Raw genomic sequence first — 15,373 nt, forward strand, 5'->3', positions numbered from 1 at the left:
AAGGCCAAGTCACGTCCAGTGGGAAGAGGGTCCAGATGCGGTCAAGTCACGACACAATGCAGACACGCTTGTGATGGACTGTCTGTTGCCATGGAGACTCAGAAAAGAGGAAAAAGTGAGGAGGCGAAAGAGCGAGAGAGAACGAGCGAGAGAGAGAGAGAAGGTTCTGCTGGTTCAGCAGTAGCCTTTCACAATCACGATCTGAAAGATCCTGAAAGAGGGAGGGGATTCATAACTAGATGAGATGTTGTGTGGTGTCCATTGCTCATGCCAACAGACGCAGATAGGTTCAGATAGGAATCTCAACACAACACACTGCTTTCTCTCTCACTCTCTCTTTGCCTGTATGTGTGTGTGTGTGTGTGTGTGTTTGCGTTTGCCTGCGTCTCTGGGTGTGTGTGTTTGCTTGTGTCTCTGTGTGTGTGTGTGTGTGTGTGTGTGTTTGCGTTTGCCTGCGTCTCTGGGTGTGTGTGTGTTTGCTTGTGTCTCTGTGTGTGTGTTACCTGTCCAGGGCGGAGCTCAGCTCATCTAGTCTGTGGGCGTCGCTGGTGTTGCCCAGTCTGGAGAGGCTGTCGATCCTCTTCATGATCACCTCCAGCATGTCACTGATCTTCTTCAGGACCCCACGGGACTCCAGACCCCCCAGCACTGCACACACACACACACACACACACACACACGCACACACGCACACATTAATAATATCAGTTAGAAATTTTTATCTAATAGAAACCTTAGTTCTTTTGTCATCATTGGGCTTGAGAGCTTTGACACGGTCTAAAGACATAGAGTTGTCTAAGACTCTTATATAAGCTGACCTTGTAAATGTCTGTGAAGGAACCACAACACAAACTTGGTCTGACTTTTTATTTTTATATCCCTTCTGTCTCCCCAGCCTGCATTAAAACGGCGGAGATACTGGCAGAGAACAATGGCATGCCTCGGCCAAACAACAAAGGCATTAAATTAGCCTGGTAGTTTGTTTTTCCTGCCTCCCCTTCCAGCTCCGCTTGAACTGAGACCCGACGTGCTCACGCACACAGCTGAAGCGCAATGCTGCTCCTGATCTCACCTAGCAAATTACACCGTGTACACACACACACACACACGCACACACACACGCACACATGTGACTTCTTAGGAGTAGGTCATGCTTCCGTGCACACTGCATCACTAATAAATACACATGCGAGTTATCAATATGACACTTTTATACAGGCTCACATACTTTATAACACAACTACAGCGTGCCTTTTAGCCTTATATATAAAGTATACTGTGGAATCCAGCAATACCACAATAATGTTCTATTCAATTACGATAATTAAACATAGCATTTAGGCAATAAGTACAGTAATGAACAGATTCTGGGTGGACAGTAGTTTGCATACCATAATTCAGTAGTTTGCGTACCATGGGTGCTCATAGTTTATTCATGCTATGAAGCAGTGTTGGTAAAGGGAATTGTAAAGTGTTTTGCTTTCATATATCTCATTAGCATCAATACATTTCATGAGAGATTGCTTGTGTTAGAGATTTGTATTGTTAAGATATGCTTTAGCTGAGGTGCCAGAATTCTGTTTTCATATGTCTCATTAGAATCATACGAAGCCACAGTAACATGTTCCAAATCCAGATGAGATGGACATGGACTGATTGCTTGTGCTGGAGAATTGTATGGGAAAAGATGTGGCTTAGCTGACGCTCACACTCACCCAGAGGGTGGGAAAGGATCTCATTTGGCTCTCTAGTTTGGCCAAGCGCACTGTTGTTCACCTGTCAGTAGCCTCCACTGCATAACGAGCCTGGGTTCCGTTGCACGGACCGCCTGGATTATGAGGCTGTAACCCAAACTGGCGTTCAATTGTTTAAAATTAGCGCATGGGGCAAGCAATCTTCTTCTCCCTCCGCTCTGCCGGTGAATCAATTGCATTAAGCCAAAGAAACTGCACAGTGAGCACGCTCCCTCGTCTCCCGTGCTGTCGGAGTTCATTTATCAATGTCCACGAGCAAGTCACCTCTGTCAGAATCCAAAACAAGCCTGGAGTAAATCACCATAGAAACGTAGCACGGACCAAGTGGTTAATCAGAAAGTATGGGAGGGAAAAAAAACTTAATTAGAGAAGGATTGATCTTCATGGGCTGCAGGCCCAGTTTGAAAAACACTTTGATCAACAAGGGAACTGTATGAGGGGAAAGCTATGCATGAACACTTCAGTGGACTACAAGATGATGGTTAAGGAGCAGGATGGTCAGATTAAGATTAAGGGAGATGAGATTAGGGCTGGCGTGAGACTGAAGTGATATAGACCCTTTCAACTGCTTAAACAAACATGTGCGTTCCTAAGGCATTTCCGGTGGAACAGAAAACAATATTGAGCTAATGGTCACTTGGGGACATTTATTTCGACATTTAAGTCGACATTTTGTGGTTCATTACACTAAAGTCCAATTCATTTTCATTTCAAAGTATATGCATTTTTAAACATTTCAACGGAAACCCTCTAGGAGCAGATTAAAAGGGTCTATAGGCATGCTGGCTCAGTTAGTAGTGGAATAGGTGACTGATAAATGTGAAATGGAAATGGAATAGGGAATGGTAAAGAACATATTGAGATCTGGTATGCAACACCAATGCACAAACAAATGCAGAATGAATTCAAGGCCAGTGAGACTGTTCTCTTAACATCAGTTAGCATAATAGTGGCTGGGCAAACTGTTACATATTTATGTCGGAGCACTTTTGTTGAAACTGTATGGTTCAACACAGCAGCTGGAAAATGTGATTGAGTTCTTAAAAAATTGCACAAGTTTTTTTTTTTTAAAACAAAGTCTGTTCTAACAAAGTGTTTGTGTGAAGGGCCATGTCTGTGTCTAATGATGAGCTGAGTGTATGAGAAACAGGGCAAACTTGAAAGCTGATTGCCAGTGTAGGCTACAGAGCGCAGCGTCTGGCAAAGGCTGTCTGGCCGCACGTCCACATTACAGATGCATCGCTTCTGGGCCGCTGGACACTCGCTCGGAGAGGCGAAGCACGTCTCGGTCTTGCCAATTCTGCGAGCCCAGCGTGTCCTGCCATATTCAGGTTCAGATGGGCACAGGAGCGCTCTTCTGCTTGCCAAGTCACGCGGTGGTGGAGTTTGGAGTGCCGGGGTCTGTCGGGATTGCCCGGCACGACCCAGATTTCCCCTCACTCGGCCGTTTTTTATTTTTTGGACGCTGGCACTCTGGAGCAGCCTCACCCAGGGATGGCCCGGCCTTGTGTTGCACCGTGGCACGCTAGGGTCAGCACTAATCCGGTATCCTCATGATGTTTTTATTAGCTCACTTAAAATCCCTTATTTGTCAAGAGTATACTGATGATTCATTACCTCATGACTGAATCAATACCTGGGGATGGGTGTGTGTGTGTGCGCATGTATCTCTGTGTGTGTGTGTGTATGTGAGTGTGAGTGCGCATGTCTCTGTGTGTGTGCGCACAGTATGTATGTGTATGTGTATGTGCGTGTGTACAGTATGTAGGTGTATGTGTGTACAGTATGTAGGTGTGTGTGTAGGTGTAGGTGTGTGTACAGTATGTAGGTGTGTGTGTAGGTGTGTGTGTGTGTGTACAGTATGTAGGTGTGTGTGTAGGTGTGTGTGTGTGTGTACAGTATGTAGGTGTGTGTGTAGGTGTGTAGGTGTAGGTGTGTGTGTGTGTGTGTACAGTATGTAGGTGTAGGTGTGTGTGTGTGTGTACAGTATGTAGGTGTGTGTGTAGGTGTGTAGGTGTGTGTGTAGGTGTGTAGGTGTGTGTGTGTACAGTATGTAGGTGTGTGTGTAGGTGTGTGTGTGTGTGTGTGTGTGTGTGTGGTATGGGGGTTAGGTTGCATTGTGTTCAACATCTGGGTGGGGGGTGGGTGAAGGTGTCTCTTATGTTCTAGGAGATTAGATAAGAGCGAGCCAATGCTAAGCACTGCCAGCTTAATGAGTTTCACTAGTTCGCCCGTCGGCATGATTGCTATACTGAGCGTATAAGCTAAGCGCGTGGTTGGCATGGTAGCTGGCCGTGGTCATGGAATGCCTGAAGCGGAGATCGCGATAGAGCGATGGCCGCTTGCACCCCAAAAGAGCAGAAAGGAAGGCCACTACCGAAATTACATTTGCGCTTGCTTAGCAAGTCATAGATCCACTAGATGGAGTGGATGTACAGTAGGACTGATAGGCATCTGTGGACCAACGGCTCAGTATTTGATTGCTGCTCTGATAGGCCAATGCACAGAGTAGCGGCCTGCGGGAACCGGACGTGACAAGGATATATATTAGAGCCTGGAACCTGTGACGAGTACCCTTCATCTGAGATGAAGAGAGTGGGCTAGTAGGCGATGCTTGAGCTGACCGATATGAGATGTAGTGTGATGGGTATGAAAGCTGAGGATCTGAGGCAGAGTTGGATATGAATAGGAGTGTCCTTTTCGGAACTGATCGGTTTAGTCTGATTGGTAGTAAACGTATTGAGTCCTGGTCTAACTCAAGATCTGCCATCGGAAATGAAATGAGACGAGGGGCATGTAGACTCACTACATCTCAGCAGCCCAAAGGAGGCCGGTAAACATGATGGAGGGTGAATCAGAGTGCTGTGACATGAACCCCTTGCAAAGTATAGCGAGGCAAGCGGCAAATGCATAAGAGTGTATCTTAGTTCTTTGCTCAGCGGGGGACATTCGTGTATTGCATAACCGTGGGAACAATGGGTGTCAGGGTTCAGCAGAGCTGCTGCCGCGAGGGTCTCGGGGTTCAGCCAAGACGTTGCTGCATGGTCTTGGGGCTCAGCGGAGTAGACATTAGATGGGTCCTGAACCTTGGCAGAACTGTTCCTAAAGGTCCTATGGGCTCAGCGGAGCTGCTTCAGCATGGGTCCTGGGGCTCGGCGCCGTCGTTGCCTGGGTCCAGTAGCTCGGTGGAGCTGTCGTTGCCTGGGTCCTGGGGCTCGGTGGAGCTGTTGCTGCATGGGGCTTTGGGCTCGGCAGAGCAGTCATTGCACGGATCTTGGGCCTCGGTGTAGCTGCTGCTGTATGGGTCATGGAGCTTGGTATATTTGCTGCATGGTTCTGGGGCTTAGCGAAGCAATCGTTTCATGGGTCTTGGGACTCGGCGTAGCTGCTGTTGCATGGTTCTCCGGGCTTGGTGGAGCCGACGTTGCATGGGTCCTGGATCTCGGCTTAGTTGTTGCTGCATGGCTCTTGGGGCTGAGCAAAGCAGTCTTTGCATGGGTCTTGGGGCTTCAGCAAAGCAGTCTTTGCATGGGTCTTGGGGCTGAGCAAAGCAGTCGTTGCATGGGTCTTGGGGCTTCAGCGAAGCAGTCGTTGCATGGGTCTTGGGGCTCGGCGTAGTTGTTGCTGCATGGTTCTTGGGGCTGAGCGAAGCGGTCATTGCATGGTTCTTCGAGCTCAGAGTAGTTGTTGCTGTATGGTTCTTGAGGCTCAGCGAAGCAGGCGTTGCATGGGTCCTGGAGCTCTGTGTAGCTTTTGTTGCATGGGTCTTGGGGATCAGCAGAGCCGTTGTAGCAGGAGCTCAGCGGAGCAGTTGCTGCATGGGTCTCCCTGAAGCTGTTGTTGCATTGGGTCCAAGCTCATTCCGTACTATCTGTGGCAGCCTTAAATAATTCAACCTGGGCTGAAAGAATACTTTTAGAATACCATTACCTGATAAAACATGACATATTCAGCATGATACGACATACAACACATAATACATGATAGGCAGATAAGGCATGAAGAGCATGAATGGGGAGTATCCAGATGGAATGAAATGGCTGTGGCTAATGAATAGCTGGGTAGACGGAACGGGATGTTAAAGCTCGAACGTGCAGCGTGAGGAGGTGGTCGAAGGGCCTTTGCTGTGGCTAGTGAATAGCTGGGGAGCCGGAATGGGACGTCGTGATCCGAAGCACTCGCAGAGTGCTGATAACCCGCTGCGGCAGGCTGGTCTAGCGCGGAGCCGGGGAAGGGATGGGTAGGGGGCCGTAGCGACACGGTCCCTACCGGAGCCGGCTGAGACCAGGTGCTCGCTAACACGTAAAGAAAATAGGGAGCTAGTGAGGTGAGTTTGAACGGACGCCTCTTCATGAGTCGTGGCGTGCTGTACAGACGTGACTCCGGGAATGGAATGGGGAGGGGAAAAAGGGGGAAGGGAGGGAGCAGTCGTCGGAACGACTGGAAGAGGGGCAGCCCTGGCTGGGGGAAGTGGGTGGGGAAGGGGAAGAGGGCGGAGGGAGTAGCGATGCGGTCGCTACAGGGGCCGTCTGAAGAAGTGGAGTCGGATCCGGAAGTACGGCAGAGATGCTGCGGGAAGGAAGTCGGTGGTTAAGAACCTGGGCCGCTGGCGTGGCTGTGGCTGAGGCAGCGGAGTGATACGCTCTGGAGCGTGTGGTGCAGGAAAGCGCTGTCAAGAGCGGCCTGCCTCCTGGTCAGGAGAAGAGAATGAGTAGAGGGAGTGGGAAGGAGAAAAGATTGGTTTATAGGGCTTAAATAGGAGTTAAAAGACGGAGGAGGATGGATTTTCCCATCCGACCTACGGAACAAGATGCCGCGGAAATGGAGAGTGCTGCGGATGTGTGCTGCTGTCCAATGATTGGAGCAATGCAATAGCGATAAGGTTTTTTTTTTTTTTAATGTTGATGTCAAGAGTTAGCTAATATCCAAAGTTGTGCCACTTCTGATTGATGAGCACGTCAGTGCAGTGTCGTGTTTCACTAACTGTCACACAAGAAGACATAAATAATTGCAGCTTGCAATAAGATAATGCATTGCATTGCGATGCGATAAACGATTGTATGCGATGCGATAATAGCAAACATTTTAATAAGCCGTCAATGGGGTGGCGATCACTCCCTCCTGTCGGTGTTGGCATGGAATGAAATCCAAACACGGATTACGGATTGAGTGATCTTCGGAAGATAGGCCTCCGCTGGATAGTGGATAGCCTACAAACTTCAGACGCTTGGCGTGGCGAGCCATGTTAGAATTTAGAGCATTTCGAGTTACATGGATAATCGTGCGACGTGAAAACGCGAGCTTGGAGCAGCCTGATGTTAGAGCCTTGAAGTAGGCTGGGGTGAGTAGGCTATAGCATAATCGATAGTTGTAGCTTACCCTTGCTCTGTGCAGTGACCTGAAAACGCTGGTTAACCAGGAGGCTGTGGCCCATGGACTGGATGTAGCTTTTGGATGGTTAGTAGTGAAACGACCCAGCTCCATTACGTCTGCCTACCGAGGCTTTGCGACTCCAATAATTTTGCGAGTGACGTATGGATAAGGAGGCCTGCTTAAATACCCTGGCGGCGGAAGACAGGTGAGTTAATTGCTGTCAATCATCCTTAAGGGCTCCTCCCGAACTTTGTTTAGAAAACATCATGAAGGGCACAGACACTTCCCTGTCTTAACAAGAGATGTGCCCCTGTGACCAGCACAGCACCATCAACATCACAATTACACTGCAATTGCCTCACAATTACACTGCAGCAGCCACTAGTAGCAGAGACGGCTGATGAGCTGCTCTAAAGAATCTTTGCTAATAGGGTTTGGAACTGGACTATTAGAATTGAGTATTTTAATGCATATGTTTGTGGAGCAGCTCTTGTAAACAAATACTCTCTTTTTTGAATGTTAAGTTAAGACTACAGAACTAGACTACAAGAATAAAGAATAAAGATATGTTTATACTTAATGTAAAAAATGTTTTGCTATTTGGAATCAAAACAAGTCCAGCAATCAAGACCAACCTCAGGACAGTGCTTGGGTTGAACACTGCTGTCTATTTCTGCTTCATAGGAGACTCCAACAGGCAGTATGCTTATCGGCCACTCACTGACACAAAAAGCTGATACTGGTTTCTTGTGGCTGTGATGGCTGTTTCGACTCGACTCTGATACTGATGACAACAGCTGAACATGTACTGTAACTGGGACATGTAACTGAAGCCGGCAGGAATGGAATTTTCTGCTTCACACGCTCCTCAGGACAATACACACACACACACACACACACACACACACATACATTCACAGTCTTGGCCAAGTCAAGTAACTTTAACTGTTGTCTGTCATTCATGAGTGTAAGCTTGAACTCTGAAATGAGGACATTTTGGGTTCAGGCAGAACTTTGCTCTCTGAAGCGTGTTCCGACTCAGCATGAGACAGTAAGACAGCGCAGTGCGCTCGCGGAGATAGAGCCTCAGTATTCAGTCCTCAGTCCTCAGTACTCAGTGATTGTCTCTGGGCTGGCTGGGATACTAATGAGAGTACGAGGCAAAATTTGACAGATGTCATTACAAGGAAACTAGAAAACGCTCTCATGAATTCTTAATTGGATGGCGGAAGAAGTGGCTGGGTTTCTTTAAGGCTAATCGAACCACACCACCGAGTCAAAAAGCTGAGACTGAACACTATGGAACAGGCTGAGGGTGTATGTGTCCTAGTTTGAAATCTAAGGGCATTAACCAAAAGCATGATACTGAAAAGCAAGTAGAAAATGCCTCAAACCCACTCACACACGCACACACACACACACACACACACACACACACACACACACACACACACACACACACACACACACACACACACACACACACACTTCTACAACCAATCTAAAAACAAAATGAACACAGTATAGTGTAGTCCACAAGCACATAGCAGACCCTCCATGCCTTTCTGCTGCCTCAGCTTCTCCTTCACTGCTGAGGTGGCTGCCTTCTGATATGAAGGATCCCATCCCATATGAAACTTCCTTTCACATATCCTCTGGAAATCTATCTGACACACACACACACACACACACACACACACACACACACACACACACACACACACTCACACTCACGATAAGCTTTAAGCATATTCTTCACATTTCACCCGTCCTACATTACCAACCCTCAATATCCTCATTACCACTGAGGCTGAGAGGGTGTGAGCCCACGTGCCTAGCCGAGTCGTGTGTGTGTGTGTGTTGTGTGTGTGTGTGTGTTGTGCGAGGAGTGTGAGGAGGAGAGTCTACTCGAGTGGATAACTAGCATTGCTTATCCCCCTTGGCCTCATTTTCATCTGACAGCTTAGGATGTGATGGAAGGAAACACTCCAGCAGAAACTTATCAGATTCTCTCTCAAAGCTCAATTAAAAAGAGGGGCAGAAAAAGGAAATGTACACCACATATTCAGATTTAGACTGTGCGGAAAGTCACACAAAGAGAGAGAGAAAGTGTGTGTGTGTGTGTGTGTGTGTGTGTGCTTGTGTGTGTATGTTGAATAGGTGTGACTGTGTATTTAAGGAGCTTGGGTTTTGCGTAAGGGTGCACAGAATTTGAGGCAATGAGGTGTGGACAGAGATAAAGGGATGGAAAGATAAAAACTGATGCGGCGGGAAAAAAAGCAAAAGAGAGAATGAATGAATGAAAGAGACAGTCAGAGAAAGATTAATATCCAGACCAGCAGAAGCCGATTAGATGGAAATTGTGTGTGGCATCTGTCTGACGGTCACAGAAGAAGTCAGATGTGCATCAGAAGATGCATTTCACGCTGCTGGGCTCCCAATGCAGAGCATGTCAGGGCAAACAACACGCTGGAGTTGGCCCTCTCAGTCTGGAGTGATATCTCAGTGTCTCTGTTACTGTGGAAATCACACAGAATATCACTCTGAGATCCCAGTTCAGAGAAGTCATCACATTTGTTGTTTGCATACAAACAGACAGACAGACAGACAGACAGACAGGCAGAAAGACAGACAGACACACCAACACACACACAAAGCCACGCAAAATGATTTATAAATGGGTTGAAATTAGCATCCATCATGCTGTAAAATGTGGAACGCCTTGTGCTTCTCTGAGGGGCTGTCATGTTAGTCTGCTTGTTGCCTTAGCACAGCCATCAGAGAAGCAATCAGACTGACAACACGTCAAGATGTACTTGTAAATGCTTCAGCAGCTCTCTACTGAGCTGGGACTCATTATATCACAAAGCCTGATGGAACTTGACTTCAGTTCACTAGTCTCTAATCAACAGCCTAACAAAGCAAAGGCTCCTAAACAGACTGTCAACAAAAGCAGAAATGTTCTAAAAGTACATCTCAAGTGTAGTAATGAAATGTATAATATAAATATGTTATACATATCTATATATAAAAATATATTAGATCATATGAAATATGTACAATTAGGTATTATTTCATACTGCATCATGTACCAGTTGTAATGAAATACTGTACATACATAAATAAATCATTAAAAACGTGTGGAAATAGATGCTACCATTAAACTACTTCAGCCCACATTCCAAGTAAAACTAATTATTTCACATTTTCTTTAAATATTTATTTCGCTTTTAGATTATCTTATTCTGCCACTAAAATTGCCATATACTAATGTCACAAGTGATAGATAGATAGATAGATCGATAGATACTTTATTGATCCCCAAGGGGAAATTCAAGGTCTCAGTAGCATACAGACATCACACACAACATGCACTTACAGCAGAAAGGGTAAATATAAGTAGAGATGCACCGATTGCAATTTTCTGGGCCGATACCGATTTCCGATTTTCCATAGAGTTTGACCTGCCGATACCGATTTTAGCCGATTCCGATTTCATTTCTTCTAACCATTTTACAGCACACAGACAAATAGTTATTTTCTATCTTTTCTTTGATAGAACATTTTAATATAGACGTGTAATCAACTTATCAATGATGAAATGGCTGTTAAAAAAAAAAATGGAACCGGTGAGCAGACTTTTTTCAAGTCTAACTTCAGATGCAGTATCAAATTATGGATTAAGTTAAATTATGGAACACCCATTTTATGCTTCTCACATTCAATATCCAACTAAAGATTTAAGAACAATTTTCATGATACATTTGAACATACTACCATGTAACATATTTTCATTTGCATTGATGAATTTATGGGAGGATGAGGGAAAAGTGGTAGCAGCCTAGGCTATCACGCAAACACAGGGGAGAAGTGCTAATAGCGATTAGGTGCTCCACCATATGAAAACAGTGCACGTCTGTTTTGCGGTGAAAAAATGAAATCCAAATTCCTGTTAAATGCATCAATTAAGCTATAGAAACTTTCACAGACGGCTGATTCAGTATTCAGAGCATCAGTTTTCTTCATTGTAGGCTACTATGTCAAAAGCAACTTTAACGTTTGTTTGCCTTTCTAATAGGCTATCATTTGTTCACTTTCACGACATCCACTTCTCAATCTGCTAGACTAGGGTATTTTAAGGCATAGCCCAAGTCTACGTGCAGTAAATAGTTAGAGTATTTTTTTTAAAGTGGAGTAGAACTACTAGGGCTACTGTATGTCGCTGCTTGTTGACATCTTATTATGTAGCCTAGCCTATGATCGCTAAACTTTGATTATTTTTAATGTCGCAATCGTTTATCTCCGTTCAGCAGGCTTGTGGTTCAGCTGTGGGCACGCAATTAGCGGCAGTGACGGGCGGTGATGAGCGATGTTTACGTAGCCTAATGAAGTGACAGCTTAGTAAATTCCACGCAGTAGGCCAATGGTAAAGCACAGCGTTTGCTGCATAGAAAAACTCAGTAGCCTATTAGCGCTTTCTTTGTAGCCCTACATCCAGCCCTGAGTGTTGGCCTGGTTGCTAGCTTCTTCAAACTTTGCAAACTCAGCTGGGTGTTACAATTGCGGCGCACGAGTGGCATAAAATCGGCATGTCTCAGACTGACCGGCCGGTCGCCGGTCACCAGCCGATCTATCGGTGCATCTCTAAATATAAGTACATATAACAAAACTCCACTCTACAATAGAGACAGTGTACAGAGTAATGAAGTAATGAGTAATGAAGTCCAGTACTATGATGGCCAGAGATTCTTTCAACAATAAAAACAAAAACAATGCTTGAACGTTCTATTTGGGCCCCGATCTACTTCCTCTGCATTAAGATAACATATGGAATGTTCAAAAGGAAGTCTTGTGGGGCCAACTATGATGCTGATAATGGAACTCTCTTGAAAGGGTCCATAGCTTCCTTCTACAGCCATCCACCAACCATACAACTGTGGTCAGTCACACACTCACAGTCCTGGCATAATGATACCCTACGGATTTACCATCCAGTTTGCAGTAGTAAGAAAACTACTCTATATACCAGCTTAGTTTTAAGCATTTATTATGCAATAGTATTATCATAAAATAATATTTGTAATAGTAAAAACATATACCAGTGTTATTTTATACATTCAATTGCAAAGTTGAGCAGTATTACACTCCTAATAGTAAAAGGGTTCATCAGTGGACATTTTGATCAACAGTGCCGAAGCAGTACAAACACAGCAGCCAGTAGCCTACTTTTTTTTTTTTTTTTTTAAACCCACCTCCACCCCCCTCATTGGGGGACTTTTCCTTTCTTTCCATCTTTTTATTATGATTTATTTAAAAAATATGTTTTTTGGTGTCAAGTCAAGTCAAGTTTATTTTAGATAGCGCATTTCATACACAGGTACAAGCATAGAAGGGCAATATAGTCAAAGAATAGTTAAAAGGTAAAGATCATAATAAAAAGAAAACATAAAACACAAGGTTAAAAATAAAGAATAATTAACAAGCAAAAGCAAGTAGTAAAAAAGTAGTAAAAGACAAGGTAGAATAATTATCAAGGCAGATTCAGAATTTGTAACTCGGCACAGTTAGCAGAAAGCATCTGAGAACAGTTTGGTCTTAAGTCTAGATTTAAAACTGGCTACAGTTGGGGCCTTTTTGATGTCATCCGAAAGTTGGTTCCAGAGCTGAACCGCATACAGTAGCAGCTAAAAGCTGCTTCACCATGTTTAGTTCTAACAATAGGTTTTACTAACAGGTTTTTCACCTGGGACCTAAGAGGACGAGAAGGTGTGTACTGCTGAAGCACGTCTGACAGGTATTTAGGTCCTGCTCCATTTACTGATTTATATACAAGCAATAGTACTTTAAAGTCGATTCTGTGACTTACTGGAAGCCAGTGCAAGGATTTAAGAATTGGAGTAATGTGGTCAGTTCTTTTAGTTTTTGTTAGAATCCTAGCTGCTGCATTTTGTATCACCTGAAGCTGTTTAATAGTCTTTTTTAGAAGGCCTGTGAACAGTCCACTGCAGTAATCAATCCTGCTGGAGATAAATGCATGAATGAGTTTTTCTAAGTCATGTTTTGACATCAGCCCTCTGAGTTTGGCAATATTTTTGAGGTGGTAAAAAGCTGATTTAGTTATCCCTTTCATGTGGTTGTTGAAATTTAGATCACTGTCAATTAATACACCAAGATTTTTAACAGTATCCTTTGCCTTCAACCCTTTTGTGTCAAGGAGAGTGGCAACCCTAAGTCTTTCCTCCTTTTTACCAAATATAATTACTTCAGTTTTTTCTTTGTTCAGCTGAAGAAAATTTTGAGACATCCAGGTGTTGATTTGTTCTACATCTGCATAGCTATGATATGAAATCAAATTATTTTGGATGATTTGTCCAAGTGGGAGCATATAGAGGTTGAATAATAGTGGCCCCAAGATCGACCCCTGGGGAACACCACAGGTCAAGGACGTTAGTGTTGAGGTACAGTTTCCGATGGCAACAAAGAAGCCCCTTTCTTGTAGATATGATTTTAGCCAGCTGATAACTATGCCTGTAAATCCAACCCAGTGTTCTAGTCTATGTAGTAAAATATTGTGATCAACAGTGTCAAATGCTGCACTAAGGTCCAGTAGCACTAGGACTGATGTTTTACCTGAATCTGTGTTGAGGCGTATGTCATTTGAAACTTTAATGAGGGCTGTTTCAGTGCTGTGATTTGCCCGAAAACCAGACTGAAAGTAATCAAAATACCTATTTGATGTTAGGAAGGTGGTTAATTGATTAAAGACTACTTTTACAATAATTTTGCCAATAAAAGTCTGTTTTAGTTATCTGTTGAAGCTTGAAACAGATACAGGGTAGCCCTTACATCTTTCCAAACAGAATACAATAAGTAAATAAATAAAAGAAAATCACTAGTAACAAAGGAAAAATATATAAAAGGGGAAAAAACAAACCAATGAAAAATGAAAAAAAGTCACTCCATCCAAACCAAACCCCAACCACATCCTCCCGACCGCCCTCAACCCCACCTCCAAACAAAAATTCCTGAATCATACAACAACATGTTGGAATATTCATTCTTTTCTACCTCCTCCATCCTTCCACTTCCTTTATTTTACTCCATCTTTCTGCATAATGCACTTCCTTGGATTCATATATCATACATTCAATTTCACAGTAAACTTTAATGTGGTTTTTAAGTCTCCCTATACTCAATTCATGTATGTCTGTTGTTTTGAAGATTAAGATTTTCCCTAACAAAATAATGATGTTCTGAAGAGCGTGAGCTTCCGCTGAAAGATCACCCAGAAGCACTGTGAGAAGATCCAATTACAATATTACATCATAACCCAATAACCACCTTTCCACTTCAATCCAAAACAAAGCAACTGGTGAGCAATACCAGAATAAATTATCTGTGGTCTCCTCCTCCTTACAGAATCGACAACTTGGTGTTGACTCCTTCCCCCAAATCCATAACATTTTTTTTTTCGCAGCTAAATACTTATAGATTAATTTATATTGAAAATATCTTGCTCTTGTATCTATTGTTGTTCCATACAAAGTTGTGAAGACTTGCTTCCATTATATTGGTATGTCTAGCATTCTTTCCCAACTGCCGGTGTTGGTAGTGTAGGATCAGGTAAGTAAACTGTGACACAATCAGTGTATTTACAAGCGTTGTTTTACCAAAGATGGTCACTTTATTTCCATGCCAGGGCTGTGGAATTTTAGAGAGCTTTTTTAATTTGATGTTAAAGTTAAGATTGGCTATTTCTTTCATATTCTCTGGTATATGGATACCTAATACATCAATGTCCCCATCTGTCCATTTCACTGGCATTTCACATGGTAGTGTGAAATTTGAACTTTTAGTGAACCTAATCTCATTATATGACATTTTCCATAATTAGGCTTCAATCCAGATATTTTTGTAAAGTGATCCATATCACTTATGAGGTTTTGCAAGGATGTTATATCTGGTCTGATCATGAAGGTTGTATCATCTGCATACATTAATAGTTTTGAATTTATGCCATTTAATTGTAAACCTCTGATGTTTTCATTAGATCGTATTCTTTGTGCCAATATTTCAATGGCTATGATGAATAAATACGAAGATAGAGAACATCCTTGTTTCACTCCTCTTTCCAGAGTGATAGGTTTTGAAAGGTATCCATTATTAATCACTTAACTGGTAGCTCCCTTATACATTACTTTAACCCATATTATAGAATATCCAAAGCCGAAATACCTTAAACATCT

The 15,373-nt window shown here is 43.6% G+C and overlaps 1 protein-coding gene across 1 annotated transcript in view; it reads right to left on the minus strand.

The window, feature by feature from the left end:
- The window catches only part of LOC125296836 (alpha-1,6-mannosylglycoprotein 6-beta-N-acetylglucosaminyltransferase B-like), an 82,543-nt gene that overhangs the window by 52,689 nt on the left and 14,481 nt on the right, over nt 1–15,373 (minus strand). Inside the window, 1 exon segment of the mRNA XM_048246940.1 lies at nt 504–648. Coding sequence (XP_048102897.1) covers nt 504–648 — 145 coding nt within the window.

The sequence above is a fragment of the Alosa alosa genome, chromosome 6 (genome assembly GCF_017589495.1).
Source record: "Alosa alosa isolate M-15738 ecotype Scorff River chromosome 6, AALO_Geno_1.1, whole genome shotgun sequence".
NCBI classification, from domain to species: domain Eukaryota; kingdom Metazoa; phylum Chordata; class Actinopteri; order Clupeiformes; family Clupeidae; genus Alosa; species Alosa alosa.